The sequence below is a fragment of the Microtus ochrogaster genome, unplaced genomic scaffold (assembly GCF_000317375.1).
Source record: "Microtus ochrogaster isolate Prairie Vole_2 unplaced genomic scaffold, MicOch1.0 UNK33, whole genome shotgun sequence".
Lineage (NCBI taxonomy): Eukaryota > Metazoa > Chordata > Mammalia > Rodentia > Cricetidae > Microtus > Microtus ochrogaster.
The window spans coordinates 956,698-977,463 of NW_004949131.1; the positions used below are offsets into that span (position 1 = coordinate 956,698).

Genomic DNA, 20,766 nt, shown 5'->3' on the forward strand with positions numbered 1-20,766 from the left:
AAGCTTCCTGTATGAGGATCAGTCTCCTCACTCCTGTTTGAAGACGGCAAGGAAGATGTAAGAAACATCAAACAGCAACATGAGAAATACTTTCAGAATTAACTCAGGGACAGTACCTTTTTCTTTTCTTTCTTATCTATCATCTATCTATCTATCTATCTATCTATCTATCTATCTATCTATCTATCTATCTATCTATCTATCTATCTATCTATCTATCTATTTTGGTGGCAGGTTCCCGCTATGTAGCCCTGGGTGACTTGGAACTCACTATGTATGTATGTATGTATATATGTATGTATGTATGTATGTATATATGTATGTATGGATGTATGTATGGATGGATGGATGGATATATTTTGGAGGCAGGTTCCCACTATGTAGCCCTGGATAGCAAGGAACTCATTATGTAGACAAAAGATCTGCCTGCCTCTGCCTACCAAGAGCTGGAATTAAAGGTGTATGCCATCACATCCAGCTCAGGGCAGTCATAATTAACAGAGCTAATGAAAGAGGAAAAGTTACAAGTAACTTGTATTCAGCATTTATCCCTATTACCATCTTCTTTATAAAATACCACATACACTTGAAATTTCTAAAGTATGTATGATTGTTAAGTAGAATTAGAGAAAAACATACTATCATTCATACAATTAGACTGTGGTGATAGTTACACAACTCTGTGGGTCTATTAAAAGTTAATTAGCTGTACAACTTGAAACAGGTGGATTTTATGAGACGTAACCTTCAGGACTCAAAGCAGCTCTTGTTTTCTGGGTTTTAGTCTTCCAGAGAAGAGGTACGATAGTACTGTAGCCCCAAATAGCCAGTCTGGACAGTACTTGCCATTGCTATTTTCACATTGTCTCTGACGTGCATGCGGTCAGCATCCTTCTCTGGAACTGGATCTGAGCTGTCCAGGTATGCCAACAAGCCTGGTGGCTAACAACAAAATAGAAAATCCATATTCAAAACAAAAGAATATCGCTGTCAAAACCCAAACATGCTAACACTACAATTTGGTCACTGCGGCAACTTGTGTGGATGTCCTAGAGTGCATGCCTTTTCAGTTAGGGTGTGAATAACAATCATAAATTCTGTCTGATAGGCATAGAAAAAAAGCTTTTCTTTTCCTCAGTGGACTCACCAAAATGCGTTTCAACAAGTTTGTGGCGGTTGTATTATCAGCTGTCCAGAGTCCCACTAGATGTCTACTTAGCTGTCTGAAAAAAGCAGACGTTGAGAAGGGTTTCTGCTTTAGCTATGCTAGAACAGAAAGGAATTTTAAAGAACAAATTTCATAATTATAAGAAATATGGCTACGAAAAATAATTTAGATGTTAAAAACTGTCAAAATTTAATATGCAATGGGGAAGAATTTGAGACACTCTATCAAATATTAATATTTCAGAATTTCCTCTAAATTAAAGTGCTTTGCTAACAGCTACACTAATTTGCCTTAGAGCACTACTTTTTTTTATTTTTTATTGCATTGGTTTATTGAGTGTGTGAGTGTGTGTGCGTGAGTGTGCATGTGAGTGCATGGGTCACCGAGTTCAGAGGACAATCTGTGGGAGTTGGTATTCATCTTTCATTGTCTGGGTCCAGGAGACTAGACTCAGTTTTGGAAGGCTTGGTGGACAGTGCCTTTTCCAAGTGAGCCATCTGATTGGCTTGAATTTTTATTTTATAAATATGCCATAGGTGCTTATCCATTTAAAGAAATAAAAATTAAAATATGTGTACACACACCAGTTAATTTGATTTGATACAGTTAATCTGTTATTACAAGTACTGACAAAAGATGCACGAGGAAGTTATGCTACATCTAAAGTCAAAACTGAAATTTCAGAATCAGGTATGCTCTGGGTAGTTGAGAGGGTCACCTATCAGAAGCCATAAAGTTAAAATGGTGCAACTCATGCAGCCTGGAGTAAACAAGGCAACTGATGTTTCTTTTCACTTAAGTGACTTGGTGGAAAAAAGATGGCTGGTCAAAGATTTGGAACAATCCTAAAATAGGGTGGAAATATGGTTAAGATCTTTTCCTTTCTCTTTTCTTTCTTTATAAAGTAGATTACCTAATTGACCAAATTTTCTAAAAAATTAACCCTGAAAGCTTCCCATGTGGGGCTGTGTGATGCAAACAGTCCGAGGAAACAAAACGGCCTGGGCCTACACTGAAGATTCCTAAGTTTCTAGAATGCCTTCTCTAAGCTCCCCTCCCAGGACTGTGAGTCAAGACTTCTGACATGACAACAGAAAAAGAGCCAGACCCCACCCCTCCGCCAATTCTATCCCAAATTATCCAAGAACAGAGACAATAATCATTCCATCCTTCATGGAACTGGGAGGATCAAAAGAAAGTGGAATGCTGGCATGATCCTAACTCTCTTTGTTCATACAATGTAGAAACATGACCTTAGCAGAAAGTTAGTTTATGGGAATTAGACAACTTACCTGTTTGTAAGCATGCGTTGATCTGAACTGATTGTAAACATCGCAGTGTGCAAGTGTCGGGGTAAGGCGCCCTCGCTTAGGGCAAGCTCCTGCATCTTAGTAGCAATCTCTTTGTCACCTTCCTTTGGAAAAAGGGAAAGATGGTCCCTAAAAAGCTATCTAGAACAAACTCTGCCAGCTTTATAAAACCAGTCCTGCAGCTTGACACAAAGAATCAGGTAGTATACAATAAAATAAAAGTAACTTCTAGTTACCCCCCCCCCCAAAAAAAACCACCAGGGACTGCAGTTAATGTTGTGTCTTTGGAATGAAGCCTAATTTCCAGCTAAATTTACCTTATGAATTATGCTTTGCTGAATTTAATATTAAAAGTAGGATGATTTCTTGAGTGTTTATCAGCTAATCACAGGGAAAGGTGGCATAGGGAGAATAGCAATTCCTATCAAAGACATATACAAGTCAGACTTTTGTTATTAAAGGACAGTGTGATATAGGGCAACTCTTTATTCCAATCCTACTTCACGTACACAGACTTATTTTGGCAATAGCAACACACCAGGACTACTGAAAATACTGAAATATAACCAGTATATAAATACTGAATATAAATACTAAAGATAATCCAAGCATTTTGACTCCAAAAGGCAATGTGATACATAAGATGCTCTGCTCTATGAAGCAGCCAAGATGCCTGTGTGAATGAGAAAGTACAAGCACACAACACACAAGATGAATGCAAGCCTGGAACATAGCACCATGTGTGTGCACATCATTATGTTCTGTGCTGTCTGAAAGACAGGGTCTCAGTACATAGCTCTGGTGACTTAGACCTTGCTATGTAGACCAGATTGACCTCCAACTCAGAGATCCACATGTTTCTGTCTCCAGAGTGCTGGGATTAAAGGTGTGTGCCACATACCTGGACCACATGCATGACTTTGAATAGTATGCAATCTGAGGGTAAACTCACCAAAATGCTTATGAATTTCTCAGTGATTAAAAATAGGTTATTTTTATTTGTCACTTGTGTTTCTTTTTACTGAGTATCAGAACATTTCCTTCAAGGTTTACATATATTTGCACTACTTGCCAAGATTGTGTATAAATTATATCTTTCATAGACATGAGGTCTAATCACTGGCTATAAATTGAATGTGATATCTGTCTGGGAAGCCCAAGGTCAGTGCCTTGTTTATAAAGGATGAATGCTTCTATTATAGGAATGGCAAACGCTGGAATAACAGTGTCAAGAGAAGACTGACATCAGGGTCTTAACTGTGCCTGGCTGCCATGAGCTCTGCAAAAGTGAAGGATGTGGTAGTCATTTTTAGAACCTATTAGCTGGAGCGAGAAATTTAGAATTCAGCGATGTATATATACACTAAACGTGCATGACAGAAACAAAGCAAACTTTGATGTTCTAACCAGTTTGACATCTACATCCTTTTAAAAAAAAGTTTTCTTTGCATGCAAATACTTAAGGGCAAACTAATTCTTTGTTTTTCATCAAGTTGTTTTTATGCACCACAATAGTCAAGCTTTGTGATGAACAGAATCTCACATTTCATCTGAACTGCTAGCATGACATAATAAGGATACAAGAATTCAAAAGCCACTTAGACCAATGGCACCAAAAACATCACAGAATGCAACTGCTATTTGGTAACTATGATTTTACCTTTCAATTTTTTATTTTTTTTTTAAAAAGATTTTATTTTATTTTTGCCTGTTCTTATCTGTACACCAAATGCATGCATTGCTCACAGAAGACAGAAGAGGGCAACAGATTCCAAAGAACTGAAATGAAAGACTGCTGGGAGCCACTTTAGTGCTGAGAATTGAACCAGACTCCTCTGTAAAAGCAATCAGTGGTCTTAATCACCCAGCCATCTGTTCAGTCCATGACTTTATCTTTTAACAACAGGAGGCTAAAGCACTGACCCTGCAGAAGCAGCATCTCATGGCTACCATGAGTCCTGATGCCTACAGCTTAGCGACCACAGCAGGGACTTCTGCTATCACTCACAATGGCATCCTTTTCCCATTAACTTTTCCACAGCCTCCATATCTCAAATTCAATGCGCCCACCATCAAGGGAAATGGAAGAAAGCTGACTTTATGACACAGCAAATAAGCAAGGTGTGAGTACAATATCTGGAGATGACAGTATAAATATATTTTCAGCATGAGCTCTATGCTCAAATTCTGAATAAAGATCTAAAACTGTCTTTCTTATCCAGAGAACTGAAAGTTTCCCAAAGACTGAATGGCAATGTTGTCAAAGTCAGTTAAAAGAATCAATCAAAATTCCAGGAACTTTAAGACTTCAAATTATTCTCTCACCTCTATTATTGCCTTCATAACCAATCCAGCTCCCTTTACAATTGCCATGGAAGGATGCTTTAAAAATGAAAGGGAAAACATCAGTGAATAAGAGAATTTCATTCTGACACATTTAGCTGTCAGGCCTAAGGAGCACACACAATTTGTACAAGTAAAAGCAACAAACTAGGAAAACCAATCAGGAAAAGATACATCTCTAAGTCAGATCAGAGTCAAATTTTAAACAAGCTGGTCTACATAGGCAGAAAACAGGCAACACTTACATGAATAAAATTATATACAATCATTACCTGAATTTGAATGATTTGAAGCAACACTAATAATACTAAAATCTCATATATGTAAATGTGGTTAAAATTCATTTGATTATTTGGACATTTGTAAAGAAAGGGAACTTTAGTCCTTCCCAGCAAAGTAAGCTTTTCACTTGGAGAAGTATACACAACAGCATGTGGAAAGCTCTACATGAAACACCAAGAAACCTGCAGTTAAAAATCTTCTGACATGTGATTTCCACGGCTACACTGTACAATGGAAGTGTACACACTATTGAACTCTGATCCAGCTGTGGGTAGAACTCAGCAGCGGAGTGCTTGCCTTGGTACACACAGCCAAGGCCCTGATCCTGCACTGGAAAGGGTGGGGAAGCAAAAATCCTTCATGTAAAAATTCAGTCAGTGCAGTCATTAGACAGGCTCACCTGGAAGAGCTTAAAGAGGGTTCTTCCATTGGAGGCTACCATCTCTAAGAGCATATCAAACTGCTGCCCTTCGGTTGTCTCACTATATGGAGCACAGAGGGCAAAGGTAAGGAAGTCCAAGAGTGAACTAATTACTAGGGCACCAGTCCCATGATCCTGAAAGAAAGCAGTACATTGATTAGAACAGACACAGTGAGCTCCAGTTCCAACACAGCAATGACAAGTTCATGTCTCTTAATTCGGATGTCAGACATGAATAATGACCTGAATTTTTCAACAGATTCAAATTTATGATGTTTAAGTACTTATTTATTAGCCAATAAAGCAAATCCATTGCTTATTATCTTCAAAAGAAACAATTAAAATTCAGTCAAAGCTCAAGACAATGTTCCAAATTTCTCAAAAATGCATTCTACCTAAAGTTAATCTGTAACTGAGTGGAGCAAAGAAAGAAAGCAATTACAGGCCTGAAAACTGGCTCAGCAGTTAACTTTTTGTTGTTGTTGTTGTTTTGCTTTTCAAAAGAGGGCTTCTCTGTGTAGCCCTGGCTGTCATAGAACTCACTCTGTTACCAGGCTGGCCTCGAACTCTGAGATCTGTCTATCTCTACCTCTTGTGTCCTGGAATTAAAGGCATGCAGTTAACAGAGCAGTTAATGTTTGTTGTGCTTGCAGGCAACCTGGGTTCAGACCCCAGCACCCACATGACAGCTAAGCTCACAACTAAATTTAACTCTAGTCTCAGGGGATCTGATGACCTCGTCTGACTTCCATGGACACTGTACCCATGTGGCAAGCATGGCAAGATACCCACATACATTAAATTTTTTTAAATGCAATCTAAAAATACTTTTAAAATTGTGGGAATGTGTTTGTATTCACAGAATTTCTGTCCTCTAAGATATCCAGTGCCTGAGAGACTAGTTGTCAGTTAAGGAAGACTTATTTTTAGAACAATTTATTTCATGACATTTTCTTTTTTTCTTTTTTTTTTTTTTTTTTTTTTTGTTTTTTGAGACAGGGTTTCTCTGTGGCTTTCGAGCCTGTCCTGGAACTAGCTCTGTAGACCAGGCTGGTCTCGAACTCACAGAGATCCTCCTGCCTCTGCCTCCCGAGTGCTGGGATTAAAGGCGTGCGCCACCACCGCCCAGCTCATGACATTTTCTAAAGAAGAAAAAAAATCTGAAATATCATTATAAAAGTCTGAAGGCATTTACTGGTACCCTTCTCCATTTAATGTATTAGCTAATAATAAAAATTAGCAATCTCTAGTTGCTATATTAGCTAATAAAATGCACAAATATTTTGTCACTGATAGCAAAGATGAAACATGCCTATTTGAGGGATGAGCTTTGTGACAAAACAAGTCCATACTGCACTTCTAGGAAATCTCTGTATCACATTTCCCATGAAGGAAAGGGGAGTTAGAACTCACCACGTGGGAATTAAATTTCTCCAGTAAGTTTTCCAGAAACTTCTTTGAAGAGAGAAGAGAAGCTTTGTTTAGCTGTTCCTGTCTTAAGTCATAGTCATCATGCATGGGCTATTGATTAAAAAGAGTGAAATTCAGAAGCAGTATTCTGTGCTGGCATCACAAAAAAGGTATTTACGGAGAACGTTCACATCACGTGGAAGCAATTAAAACCCATAGCCTTTAAATCACACAGCAGAAAGGAAACTCGTGACGAGAAGCAGGCAGAACTGCCAGTTTCTCCAGTGTCTGCTTAGACCTGGTGACTCCCCGACAAAGAACCCAACATGTTCTTACTATATATTCAATGCACAAGCAATGCCTTTTTCAGTCACAGGCCTTTCTCACCAAAGGAAAACAATCCCCCACACCAATAATCTTATAATTTAAATTTGAAATGATGAAACTTGGAATTTGAAAGCAAGTGCTAAAATTAGTGAAGTAGCAAATATAGAGATTGCTGAGCAGTTAAGAGCGCTCACTGGCTGCTCTCAGGGGTCCTTAGTCCAGTTCCCAGCAACCACATGAGGGCTCACAACCACCTGCAATGAGACCTGGTGCCCTCCTGAGGAAGAGACCTGGTCAGTCTTCTCATCAGTTTAGAGGATGAAACCCAATAAAGACAAGTTCAACAGAACCGTCAATACATGGGCTACCCATGCATGCTTCAGCATTGCCAGGGCATGCATTTCATTTTTTTCAGCTGTCCTTTGACTGCATGCCTGCATGGTGGTCAGAAGCAGAGTTTGGACCCTGACCTAATAGGAGGCTTAGGCAAGGTAAGGATGACTCAGCTGTGAAACACGACTACCAGAATTAACCACAGTCAGCCATACACATAGCCAATTCCAACACCAATGAGGACTCAGCCTGTTTCACCTACTTTTGTTTTATGTTTTAGTTTAACTCTTAAACAGGACTATATGGAATAGTTAAGATAATAAACTTTAATCCACTTCAGGGAATAAATACAGGTGTTATACAGTGATTATGTATGTTTGTCCTCTATCACTGATTGCCTATAAAGCTTTGCATATAGAAAAAGCCCAGATACTGCACAAAATACTGAGATACATCAGAAACTTGGCAACACACAACAGCTGTCAATCTCTCCACACAGCGTGCCATAAAAAGCAAGATCGTTACCACTGGATTTTCATGTGTTGCTTCTTCAGCCACTGTCACTACCCCAGCTTAACATCTCATTCTTTACATGACAATGAGGTCTACCAGTCTCTAACTTTTATCTCTGCTCTATGTTCCACCAGAGTGGGTTTTCTGAAAGCCAAACCTAGTCTTGTGACTGCTCCCTTGTTGAAAAAACCTTTCAGGTGATCCTTATATAAAGGATAAATCCCGTTCTTTGTTCTGACAGAGAAGGCTTTTCAACAACCGTCTCTGCATAAACCTATTGCTTCGGGTCCAAATTACCCACCTTTGCCCATTCTACACACATTCCAATCATTAACTGTAGTGTTTGCTGCTTCTTACACATGCCTTTGGACAAGCCATCTTCTATGCCAGGCAAGGCCTACTAGCCAGAACTGAAAGACCCTATTCCAGTTTTAAGATTAAGGTCAAATATGGGATCTGAGAAACACTGAGAATCCTTCTCCTTACCACCACTAAAGACTGCTAAGGGCTGCCCCTCAGTGGTGCCATGGCCTCCGCTTCACACCTCACATAGGGTCTAAGGGCTGCCCCTCAGTGGTGCTATGGCCTCCGCTTCACACCTCACATAGGGTCTAAGGGCTGCCCCTCAGTGGTGCCATGGCCTCTGCTTCACACTGTACATGAGTCTGCCAGACTAGGCTGCTAACAATTTGGACAGGAACTATTTCCCAACAGTTTTATATCTAGCACATAAAACACCACTTAGTACATATAATATGCTAATAAATGTTAACTAATAATCAAATGGCCATGAGAACAATTTAGGAAACGCACAACTGGATTCGTAAAGAAAACCTGGGTTAATGGAAACAGGACCCTCCAGCCACTTGGGAAGAATACTTACACACATGAGGGCACAGAGCATATCGACAGCTGCGTGGACGACGCCATTGTGGCTTCTCTTAAGTGCTTTCACTACCTTCACTCCTAGGCGTTCCCGAAACCTTTCAGAATAAACACCAAGTAAAAAAATCAGAACTTTTTTTTTTATTAAAATTACAAGTCATCTTAAGTTTTCACAGTGGCAGAGCATCAGTTGTATTTTCTGAACCCTACCTCTGGGATGCACTTTCCTAAGCCTCCCTATTTGCTTTAACAGGAAACTTTTTTAGTATTAAGGAAAAGGCAAATAATTACTCAAATTCATTAACATACAAGTCAGTGATAATATGGGGCCAAAATCCCATATCAGCTCCACCTACCTTCCCTTTTCATTGCTCATGGATAAAAACCACCAAATCACCATATGTAAGTTATTACATCTAGTTTACATAAAGAAATACTCTTGGATAGGTAGGATCAACATAGTAAAACTGGTAATCTTACCAAAAGCAATCTACAGATTCAATGCAATCCCCATCAAAATCCCAGCACAATTCTTTACAGACCTTGAAAGAACAATACTCAACTTCAATTGGAAAAATAAAAAACTCAGGATAGCCAAAACAATCCTGTACAACTTCTGGAGGCATCATCATCCCTGACAACAAGCTCTACTACAGAGCTTAATAATGAAAACAGCTTGGTAATGTCACAAAAACAGGAGGACAAATGGAGTCAAATTGAAGCTCCTGACATTAATCCATGCACTTATGAACACCTGATATTTGACAAAGAAGCTAAAATTATACAATAAAAAAAAGCATCTTCAACAAATGGTGCTGGCATAACTGGATGTTCCATGTAGAAGAATACAAATAGATCCATATCTATTACTATGCACAAAACTCAACTTCAAATGAATTAAAGACCTCAACATAAATCCAGTCACACTGAACCTCACAGAAGAGAAAGTGGAAAATAGCCTTGAACACATTCACACAAGAGATTGCTTCCTGAATATAATACCAGTATCACAGACACCGAGATCAACAATAAATGGGAACTTCTGAAACTGAGAAGCTTCTATAAGGCAAAGGACACGGTCAACAAGACAAAACGGCAACCTACAGAATGAGAAAAAAAATCTTCACCAAGCCCACATTGGACAGAGGACAAAATATGCAACCAACTCAAGAAACTAGATATCAAAATATCAATATCAAACAGAATTCTCAAAAAAGGATCTCAAATGGCCAAAAGGCACTTAAGGAAATGCTCGACATCCTTAGTCATTAGGGAAATGCAAATCAGATGACTCTGAGATATCATCTTACATGAGTCACAAAGTCCAAGATTAAAAACACAGATGATAGCTTATGCTGGAAAGGATGCAGAGTAAGGGGAACACTCCTCCACTGCTGGTGGGAGTGCAAACTTGTACAGCCACTTTGGAAATCAGTATGGCAGTATCTCAGAAAATTGAGAATCAATCTGCCTCAAGACCCAGCAATATCACTCTTGGGCATATACCCAAAGGATGCAGACCCATACCACAAGGACATCTGCTCAACTATGTTAATAGCAGCATTATTCGTAATAGTCAAAACCTGGAAACAAACTAAGATGCCCCTCAACTAAAGAATGGATAAAGAAAATGTGGTATATTTACACAATGAAATACTACTCAATGGTAATAAGCAATGACATCTTGAAATTTGTGGGCAAATGGATGGAACTAGAAAAAAAAATACTGAGTGAGGTAACCCAGACACAGAAAAACAAACATGGTATGTACTCTCATAAGTGGGTATTAGACATAAAGCAAAGATTAACCAGCCTATAGTCCACAACCCCAGAGAAGACAAGAAACAAGGAGAACCCTAAGAGAGATACACAGATTCTGCTGGGAAGGGGAAGTAGACAACATCTCTTTAGTAATGTGTCATTGTAGAGGGACAGGGGAGGGTGGTAGGGGAGTGGGGAGGGAGAAGGGGAGCGGGGAGGAGTACATGAGGGATCGGGAAAATCAAGTTGGTTAAAGAACAGAGAGGGAGAGAAAGGAAAGAGATACCTTGAAAGAGGGTTAGCAAGAAACCAGGCACTAGGAAAATTCCCAGGAATCCACAAGGATGACTCCAGGTAAGAATTTAAGTAATAGTGGAGAGGGCACCTAAACTGCCCTTCCCCTGTAATCAGATTGGTGACTACTTTAATTGTTATCATAGAACCTTCATCCAGTATCTGATGAAAGCAGATGTAGAGATCCACGGCTAAGCACTGGGTCAAACTCCTGGAGTCCAGCCATAGACAGGGAGGAGCAATATTACAAGCAAAGGGGACAAGACCATGATAGGAAAACCAGAGAAACAGCTGACCTGAGCTAGTGGGACTGACAACTGGGGAACCTGCATAAGACCAAACTAGGTCCTCTGAAGATGAGTGATTGTGCGGTTTGGGCAGTTTGTGGGGCCACTAGCAGAGGAACCAGTATTTATTCCTAGTGCACGAACTGGATCTCTGGAGACCATTCCCTATGGAGAGATACTTTGTCCAGCCTAAATATAGGGAGGAGGGCCCTAGTCCTGCCTCAGGTGACGTGATAGACTTTGTTGACTCCTCATGGGAGGCCTCACCCTCTCTGAGGAGTGGATGGGAGGGGGTAGGATGGGAAGAAGATGAAGTGAGCAGGAGGACTGGAGGGAAAGGGACCTGGAATTAATATGTAAAATAAGATTGTTTTAAAAAGAAAAGGAAAAAAAATAAATTACTAAGTATTTTCTATCTTAAGATGTTCAAAATCTTTACATAAAGTTAGGTCCAAAACACAACATGAATTATTTTTTATAGTCATAGAGACCAAATGCAGGCCCTGGCATTGAAGTAGCAAGCCCTCTCCCACTCTGGCTAACTTACTTTGGAAGCTGAGTGAAGGCCAGAAAACCAGCTTTGGAGGCTACAAGCCTCCTCACAGCTTGGAACTGGCTCTCAAGTTCTGCATTTGAAGCAACAACATCTCCTTCTTGGGACAACAATGCCGTTATGGCATTATTGATTAGTTTTTCCTTGTTTTCTGAGAAGAGACCCTAAGTAAAGAAAGAGTAAGTAATTGGGTAGAGTTTCCATAACCAAAGTCAATTACAATGAGCAAGAGTACAACACAATGTATCTTACATCCTGCGTTACTGCATGCAGAACTCCGCTGTAGGAAATGTTAGCGTTGAACCTGAATACAGCATCAGCAAAGTTGCCATCTATAAAGAGATGAAAAAGTTCAAGAGATTTAAAGCTTTGAATTCCTAGTTTTTAAACTATTGTCATGTTGGTGGGTGGAAATGTAATTGCATTAAACAAGTACTTACTAGGAGGTGTGGCTAGAAATCTGAGGTGAAGACTCTCAACTTCCTCGTCTATAGGCATGCTGAGTAACCCCCATCGCTGACCTTTGTGGGTCGGTGTCATCTTAACACAAACATCTCTGTTACCAGAGGCTCTTACTCCATCCAGCAAACTTGCTAACAAGGAATCTCTAAGCAAAGTTAAAAAGTAAAAAGCTTTAGGTTTGATACTTAAGGGGACTCTGGGTCCAGAATGCAGCACAGGCTTTTCTGCAGGTAACTTGCTAGGGGATGTACTAGGGTTCAGTGGGCAGCAAGAACAGCAGAGCACAGACTGCATAGTCATAGCAGACCTTCACCATACTGCTACTCTATGACATGGTATTAGGCAGACAGCACTCTGGTTTGCATGTTTCTTGGTTTTTGGTGCCTAAAGATTATCTATCTTTACCATCTTTCCTTGGGTCTGACATACAAATCACGAAATTCAATCCACAAAAATCTTTCATAATTTTGTATAAATTAAAATAGTTGGATGATCATCATGATCCAGTTTTTATTCATTTTGACTACCACAAAAAGTTTCTTAGTGTCTATTTGTACAGACCTGATCACAGATGGATTGCATCTACTTCCAATTTCTAAAGAACAAAGCAGAACCACACAACATGTAGTCTCACGTGTCTTGCTTATATTGTTCATCATCTGTTTTCAGGATTCATCCTAGTTGCTCATGGACAGTGTCTACACTGATTAAGAGCTGTCATCCACTGTGTGGATACACGACACTCTGGGTACTGACTCAGTTCATGATACAAGCAGTTTTTAGTTTTTGGCAATTCTAAAACGTTACCACGAATATAAGTGCTTCTTGGCTGTGTGTGACAGAATCACTGACAAGACAAGCCTCATCAGGATTAGGTTAGCTTCTGGATACGCACATCAACACTGATCAGGATAACTGAGGTCATTTAAAATATGCAGCAGGGTGGGAGGAGAAGGGAGGTCAGAAGGGGAAAAGGAGGGGAAAGGGGGAGGGAGGAGGAGAACTTGAGGGAATGGGATAGTCGAGATGAAGACAGAGATGAAAGCAAGGAAAGAGTTATTTTGATTGATTGAGGGAGACATTGTAGTGGCTAGCAAGAAACCTGGCACTAGAGAAATTCCCAGGAACCCACAAGGATAACCCCCAAGACCCTAAGCAATAGTAGAGAGGATGCCTGAACAGGCCTTGCCCTGTAGTCAGATTGATGAATATCTTACATGTCACCATAGAACCTTCATCCAGCAACTGATGGAACAAAGGCAGAAACCCGCAGAGGAGCACTGAGCTGAGCTCCCAAGTCCAGTAGAAGAGTGGGAAGAATGAGAATATGAGCAAAGGGGCCAAGACCATGATGAAACAGTTTACCTGAGCTAATGGGAGATCACTAGCTCCAGCTGAACAGGGAAGGAACCAGTATGGGACCAAACTGAATCTTCTGAATGTGGGTGACAGATGCATGGCTGGGGCAGACTGCGGGGCCACTGGCAGTGGTACCAAAATTTATCCCTATTGCTTGTACTGGCTTTTTAAGAACCTATTCTCTTTGGATGGATACCTTGCTCAGCCTAGATATAGTAGGGAGGGCCTTGAACCTTCCCCAAAGCAATGTGCCTTACCCTCTCTGAGAAGTGGATGGCAGGTAGGGTGGAGGGGAAGGTGGAGGGAATGGGAGGAGGGGAGTGAATGGGAACTGGGACTGGTATGTAAAATGAAAAAAGATATTTTGCTTTCTCTTTTAAAAAACATTTTAATTTTACTTGTATGAATAACTTCAAAATACTTTTTATTAGTAACTGGCTCTAATTTTAATAAAGATTTATTGAAATGAAAAAATAAAACATGCAGCAATATTATTTCCCAAATTAGATAATTTCTAAGTTCTAAACTATAACCTTTGTTTTTTATCCCTCGCTGATCAATTCCTTTGCCCTGCGCATACTATGATCTCGAAATGATGAAAAGAAAAGTAGATACGCATGCACACACAAACCCTACCTTTCTGTTGATGAGTATTTCCGAACCTGCCCTTTTATAAACTCAATGGTAAAAAGTTGTGGGTTTTCCGAGTCACAAACCAATGCAAACACCTAAGAAAAAAAAATACAAACAAAAAGTTTACGAAAATCCCTAAACATTTAGCTCTATAGTATTTCATTATAAAAACTAGGTATCTTATAAAGTCAATTTAAAAAAATGTAACCTGCTTTAATGTCAGAATTTAAGAATTATTTAAAAAGTTTTATTCACATTTTATATGCAACTATGGAAATAAACGTTCCATTCTTTGTAGATCTGGAAGGTAATGTTTATGATACCCATTGCCCTAAAACTAATAAATATGAAGGTTAATAATTAAATACAGATTATGCTTGTTTCCCATTCACTTTTGTTGTTGTTGATTTTTGAGTTCATGTAGACTAGGCTAACCATAAACTTGCTATGTAGCTGAAACTGGCCTTGAACTCCTGATTGTCCCCCCCCCTCCGCCTTCACTTAGGAGAGCCATCACAACAGCCTGTTTCTCATTTCTTAGGAATGAATAAGTATATTAAAACAGAAGTTTAACCAACTTTATCAGTAGGAAGCTGGCCCATTTAAGTGAAAAAAGCTTGCTTACTTCTCCCAAGGGCTTCAAGGTTGCAATATTATAGGTTGCTGGATCTCGTTCTACTAAACATGTTTCTGTGACTGCTAGAACTCTCTTCACAGGTTCCTTCAAACAGTAAAATGGAAATATATTTAAAAGTTATTAAAGAAAGCTGTCAAAACTCCAGAACACATTTTTATGTTCAACATACAGATCTTACCGAATGTCTAGGAGATATTTTTTGGACCACAAACTCTGCCAAAGATGTGATAGACTCATCAGTGCTGTATTTTCCAAAGCGAAGATTCAAATATTGCTCAAATTCTAAAGGTTCTTTCCTGATCCGCAGTGAGATCCCTATGTAGTTGCCAGCATGTTCTATTGCACTTTTAATAATCTCTTCTCTTTGTTCTGATGCAAATAAATGCTGTACAGATATTGAAATTTCTAAGTCAGGATTCAAAAAACTAAAATGGGACCGTATTTACTCAACACACATGAAAAATATTAATGTAACAATTCTAAGAAAAAAAGCAACAGAACTTATTGGGATAAGTAAGCCGTGTATTGTAGTTAAGAACAAACACAAATTAAAACACATAGTCTCAATAGGAAGCCTTAAACCAACTCAGCCAACAGAAATTACACCATAGCTTCTCAGAGTCTGGTTATCACCACTGGTACCAAACAGTATGCTAGTTTCCAAGGAAGAGCCCAAGCCTATGGAAGTTGGTGGGGACTGTGGAGTAAGGGTTCCTATTTCAATCAAGGCAGCTCTGAGTTGAACTGTTTTAGATGATAATTTTCTTGCAAAATTATGTTAAATATTTTAATGTTTGTCATTATTGGGCATTGTTGCTACAAACCAACTGTCAAGGCAATAAAAGGAATGTCCCAACAGTTTCACCTTATTGCTCCACAATATGGCCTAGCTGAGAAACTGTTACAGTTAGTTTGTTACATGACAGTATTAGGCACATTTCCTGTCAAGACGTCAATCATAGCAAATGTCTGTACTCTAGGGAAGAGGCAGCCTTTGGGCAGGAGACTGTGTTACTTTAAAATGAGGGGAAACATTCTTTTTCCTTTGGACTTTCTTTTTTTTTTTAATATCCAGATATAACAAAATATCTACCCTGTTCCTAGATTAGTTAAATCAGGATTGTATCTATCGAACAAAGAGCCTGACACAGAAAAGGGCTGACAGCACACTGCATGTTATAAATCATGTTATTTGCATGTCCATTATTCTGCTTGCTTTCCTTTTAATACCATCTATCCTCTTATGTATCTCAGTGATCTGGTACTGCCTTTGCTCTGCTACCTCGGGGATGGTATTTTATCCAATGAACACTAAATTTTGGGACAGTGTTTATCCAATGAACACTAAATTTTGGGCAGCTACAGGAACTAGGACTATCAAGGAAACGTGTAGTTAGGCCTATCCAATTTAGACACTAGTGCTTACATATGAGGTCAAAGGCTTAAGTTTTATTAAAGGCAAGATTCTGCAAAGATGGTTCTATTCAAACAGAACAGCTTCCATTACTAATAGGATTTCAGCACTGCAAGCAGTGTCTGATGTCTCCCAGTCTCTCTGATGTTTCTTAGTAACTCAAAATGACAAGAGAAAACCATGCTGCAGGCCCCAGACACATTCATGTTTCTTCGTACAAATGGCTCAACAGAGGACAGAATTCCCTGTAACTAAGGTATTCCTCCTGAATTAAATTTTTCAAAGAACACCTAGAAACTTTCTTGTATGACATGATGCTGATAAAAACTACAGCACCATTTATGGAATGCTACTAAGCAATGTGTATGAGTGTGTGTACACACACACACACACACACACACACACAAACACAATGTCTGCGTGTTATCCCCCTCATTTTAGAGACAGAAAACAGATTCAATCTTAGGTATTTCTGACACTACAGTCTATCAGACTCTTGATATCACACTTCTGCCTAGTTATATAGTCCTGTGTGTGTGTGGAGGCCAGAGGCCAGCCTCAGGTGTTGTTCCTCAAGGACTGTCCACCTCTCCCCATCCCCTCCAGGAATTTACCAAGTAGTATAGACTGATTAACTACCAAGATCCAGTCTGTCTGTCTGTCTCTCCAATGCTAGGACAGATATACTGCCATTCCCAGTTATTATTATTAAACTATTCTCTGTGGATCCATCTCAGGTCCTCAAGTCCTTCATCAACTGAGTCATCGTCCCAGACTCCCAGACTCCCTTTGAAAATGTCTTTTCAAAAATACTACTTACCAATCTACTAAATCCTCCATAAAGTATACAAAATCCTCCTTGATAATCAGAAAGATCTACAAAGCCTTCAATATTCCTATAGTCATAGGAACAAAGTACTCTGTTGGTTACAGGATTTATTTGGTCAAAGCCTCCAGGAGTTACTTCCAGAATCACAGGCTTCCTTGTATCACTCCAGTGGTGCTTATAGCAGTTATATCTCTAGAGAGAAGCACAGCATTACCTTCAGGGTCAAATGTAAGCCAAACTCTAATAAGCTTTAATTGCTACTCTCCCAACTCAACTGTAAGATTGTTAATTTTAGCTAGGGAGAAGGGTAAGAGGATAGGAGTGTTTATTTCATTAGAATGTTCATACAAACTGAAGACATTATATTCTTCCTTTATTAGCCAAGACTATGGTTTACACTATGCTGTGAAAGATTTTTAAACTCCCTTATATAGCTCTAAAGTGGAAAGAGGAAACAAGATGAAATGCAGCTGGCAAATAGATGTGCCTGAGTCCCAGCCACTCAAAGGATGAGGCAAGCGATTGCTTGTGCCCAGGAATTCCAGGGCAGCAGAAGCAACACAACCAGATCCTGTTTCAAAAATCAAACAAAGCGGCAAAAAACAAAACAAAACAAACAACAACAACAACAAAAAAACCTTTCAAACCACATAAGGCATAAAGCCCGCACCAAAAGCAAACCCTAAAATCACACACAACACACAGTCACACCTCAAAAGCAGACCCTAAAATCACATACAACACACAGCCACACCCCAAAAGCAGACCTAAAATTACATACAACATACACCATCAAAGGAGACCCTAAACAGAAAGTGAAATGTATTCTGAGTGAGTTAAGGAAAAAAGATTTTGACTTTTGATTAGGTTGAATTTCTGGGCAAGTCACAGTATTACATTTAAACACTGTGTTAGCCCAGTTATATTAACATACAATTTATATCCAAAAAGAAATTCTGAAGTCAAAATTTGACCAGTGGTATGACTTCTAGGATTTCTTAAACACAGCACTGAAAGGTTACCTCTGAGTTCTGATCACAGCAGTAAGAAAGTGCCCTGGGGATGCTTGCAAATCGGAGTAGCAGGGATCAAATGTCAGCATGAGATGTCTACTGTTCAGTGGTGCTTTCCTACTAGGCTTGCTAACACACCCAAACTCACTCAACAGGATATTCTCCATTTCTCTCAACTGACAGCAGCTGCTAGTGGAAATATATCATTATCTCTAAGATCTATTGTTGAGGCCAAGCCTAAAGGACTTTAAAAGTCCATAATTTAGTGTACAGCAAAGGTAACAGCAGGACTCATGACCAAATTCAACTTATGTACTCACTGCTTATATAAGCCCAGCATTTGTGATGCAGCCCCCACCTTATTCCAGGGAGGTACAGATGTCACACCCTCTACTACTACTGTCCTACCTCTAAGTTTGACAGGTAGCAAGTGACGAACTAAAAGGGGAGGTTATAGACCAGTTTCAGGTCATCTGTTATCCAAAGAGACACACAGAACATTCACCTGAGATAATTAAGATAAGCACACCAAGTTGTGATTCATACAAATCCAACAGAAGCTCCTCAGTGACAATAAACAGTGGCTCATCAGCTTACATGAAACTCTTTAAAATGGTTCCTGGGCAACCAGCCAAGGGCTAGCACTGAAATACACGAGGCTCTGGAAGCTTAAGCCAACAGAAAAATGCCCACAGGAAGAACTGGAGTTTAAAAGGAGAGGGCCAGTTCTGTAGCACATGAGAATCTACTTCTAACTTCAGCAGAGATAGTGGTTCCCACCAGTGCCAGAATGGAAGACTTTATTTTCCCCATTGGAAAAGTAGAAACAGCCAGACAGTCTGCAGTCCTCATTACCTGGAAGGCTGAGACCAGAGACTGTCTGCCTGGGCTACTGAGGGAGTTCAAGGCCTGGGAGCAACTTAATTAGACCCTGTCTCAAATTTTAAAAACTGAGGATTGCAGACAGAGTTCAGTGTGGAGAAGGCCTTAGATTTAATCTCTGGTGCCAGGAAAATAAAAAGTGCAAATAAACATAAAACCCATTCATGGCTAAGAAATTTAATATTTCATGAGAAAAACCAAAACTCCTCATCCCTTCTCCCCGAAGTCTCTAGTTTAAGCTTTGCAGTGACACACTAAAGAGGTTCAGCTGGGAAAGTCAGGACTGTACTAAGCAAATGATTTTTCCCAAAGCTGCTAGCACCATGCCAGCACCATGCTGGGCTTCAGTATAAGCCAGACCCAATACGGGAACATTCAGAAAGACAGAAAAAAACCTCCCAGACCTCAAATCTTCAATAAACCAAACTGCTATCAGTTCTAACAGCCTGCTGCAGTGTGGTGAGGACTAGTGTCACTGTCTGGAGCACTGTAAGAAGCACTGCTTAGAGATTTATTTTAAGTGTACAAATGTCTTGTTTGCAGGTGAGCCTTTGCACCATGTGTGCACCTAGTACAGGCAGAGGTCAGATTCTGGTTATTGGATCCCTTGGAACTTGGAACTGGAGTTTCCAACGGTTATAAGCTGCTATGTGGGTACTAGGAACCAAACTAGGTCCTCTGTCAGAGCAGCAGACACTCTCAACTGCTGAGCCAGCTCTCTAGTACCATTTTTAATGCTCTGGTTTTTGAGTGGATGATTTTTTTCTTATCTGACAAAAATAATAAGTCTGAAACCTGTTTCCTTATATTTGAGCTTCCTGTTAAATTACAATTCATCTATTTCTCATGTTAAGAGGCATTAAAGTTTTATTTCCCTTGGACTTTACTGTAATAGGAACACACAGGTTGTGGAATGATTTCTACAATGAGGACAACATTTAATCATGTAAGAACGCACATTGATAAATGTCAAATCTTACCCTTCCTGTGATTTTTCCCTCAGCAAAGTCAGTTCTAAATCTCTGAAAGAGAAAACACAGGTAAGGAAGGCTCATGAGTCAGCCTTTTATAGCCCAAACAGGTAAAAGCCACAATTCGGTAATTATGATGCTAAACTATGTTATAAAATTTATAGTTTAAGGATAGTTAATAAAGATTGTGGGACTTCATTCCCTATGGAAGGATACCTTGCTCAGCCTAGATATAGGGGGAGGGGCCTTAGTCCTGCTTCAAGGGATGTGATAGACTTTGTTGACTCTGCATGGGAAGCCTTACACTGTCTGAGGAGTGGATAGGGGAAGGAGTGGGAGGAAGGCAGGTGGAGCAGGAGGAGAGGAGGGAAAGGGAACTGAAATTGGTATGTAAAATAAAAGATTGTTTAAAAAAAACAAAAAAAAATACTGTGGGGTTTTACTAATGAACAAAATAGATTAAACATATAATGCTTTGTCTTATATGTACATTTCAAAAGACTAGCACACTATTAAATATAAAGAACTTCCAAATTTTGTTTTCTTGTTTATTTGTTTTAATGGGAAAGGTGAAGTTTCGCTGTCAAGTTAAAGGTTAATAAAGAGCAGAGGAATGGGCACAGGATCAGAGAGCAGAGCGGGCACAGGGTCAGAGAGCAGAGCGGGCACAGGGTCAGAG

At 39.6% G+C, this 20,766-nt stretch overlaps 1 protein-coding gene across 4 annotated transcripts in view; it reads right to left on the bottom strand.

The window, feature by feature from the left end:
• Dnajc13 (DnaJ heat shock protein family (Hsp40) member C13) overlaps positions 1-20,766 on the bottom strand; it is a 119,148-nt gene that overhangs the window by 64,777 nt on the left and 33,605 nt on the right. For all 4 annotated transcript variants that reach the window (XR_003378863.1, XM_005368462.2, XM_026789931.1 and 1 more), the window contains exons 5-19: positions 20,097-20,138; positions 17,213-17,413; positions 15,157-15,363; positions 14,967-15,062; positions 14,345-14,436; positions 12,328-12,494; positions 12,140-12,219; positions 11,882-12,051; positions 8,991-9,090; positions 6,938-7,045; positions 5,504-5,659; positions 4,804-4,860; positions 2,461-2,582; positions 1,148-1,223; positions 847-942 (exon numbers count right to left, since the gene is read on the bottom strand). Coding sequence is in view for 3 of the 4 variants with exons in the window: in XM_005368462.2 (XP_005368519.1) it covers positions 847-942; positions 1,148-1,223; positions 2,461-2,582; positions 4,804-4,860; positions 5,504-5,659; positions 6,938-7,045; positions 8,991-9,090; positions 11,882-12,051; positions 12,140-12,219; positions 12,328-12,494; positions 14,345-14,436; positions 14,967-15,062; positions 15,157-15,363; positions 17,213-17,413; positions 20,097-20,138 (1,770 nt within the window). In the remaining variant the exon portion in view is untranslated. The remainder of the gene's footprint in view (positions 1-846; positions 943-1,147; positions 1,224-2,460; positions 2,583-4,803; positions 4,861-5,503; positions 5,660-6,937; positions 7,046-8,990; positions 9,091-11,881; positions 12,052-12,139; positions 12,220-12,327; positions 12,495-14,344; positions 14,437-14,966; positions 15,063-15,156; positions 15,364-17,212; positions 17,414-20,096; positions 20,139-20,766) is intronic.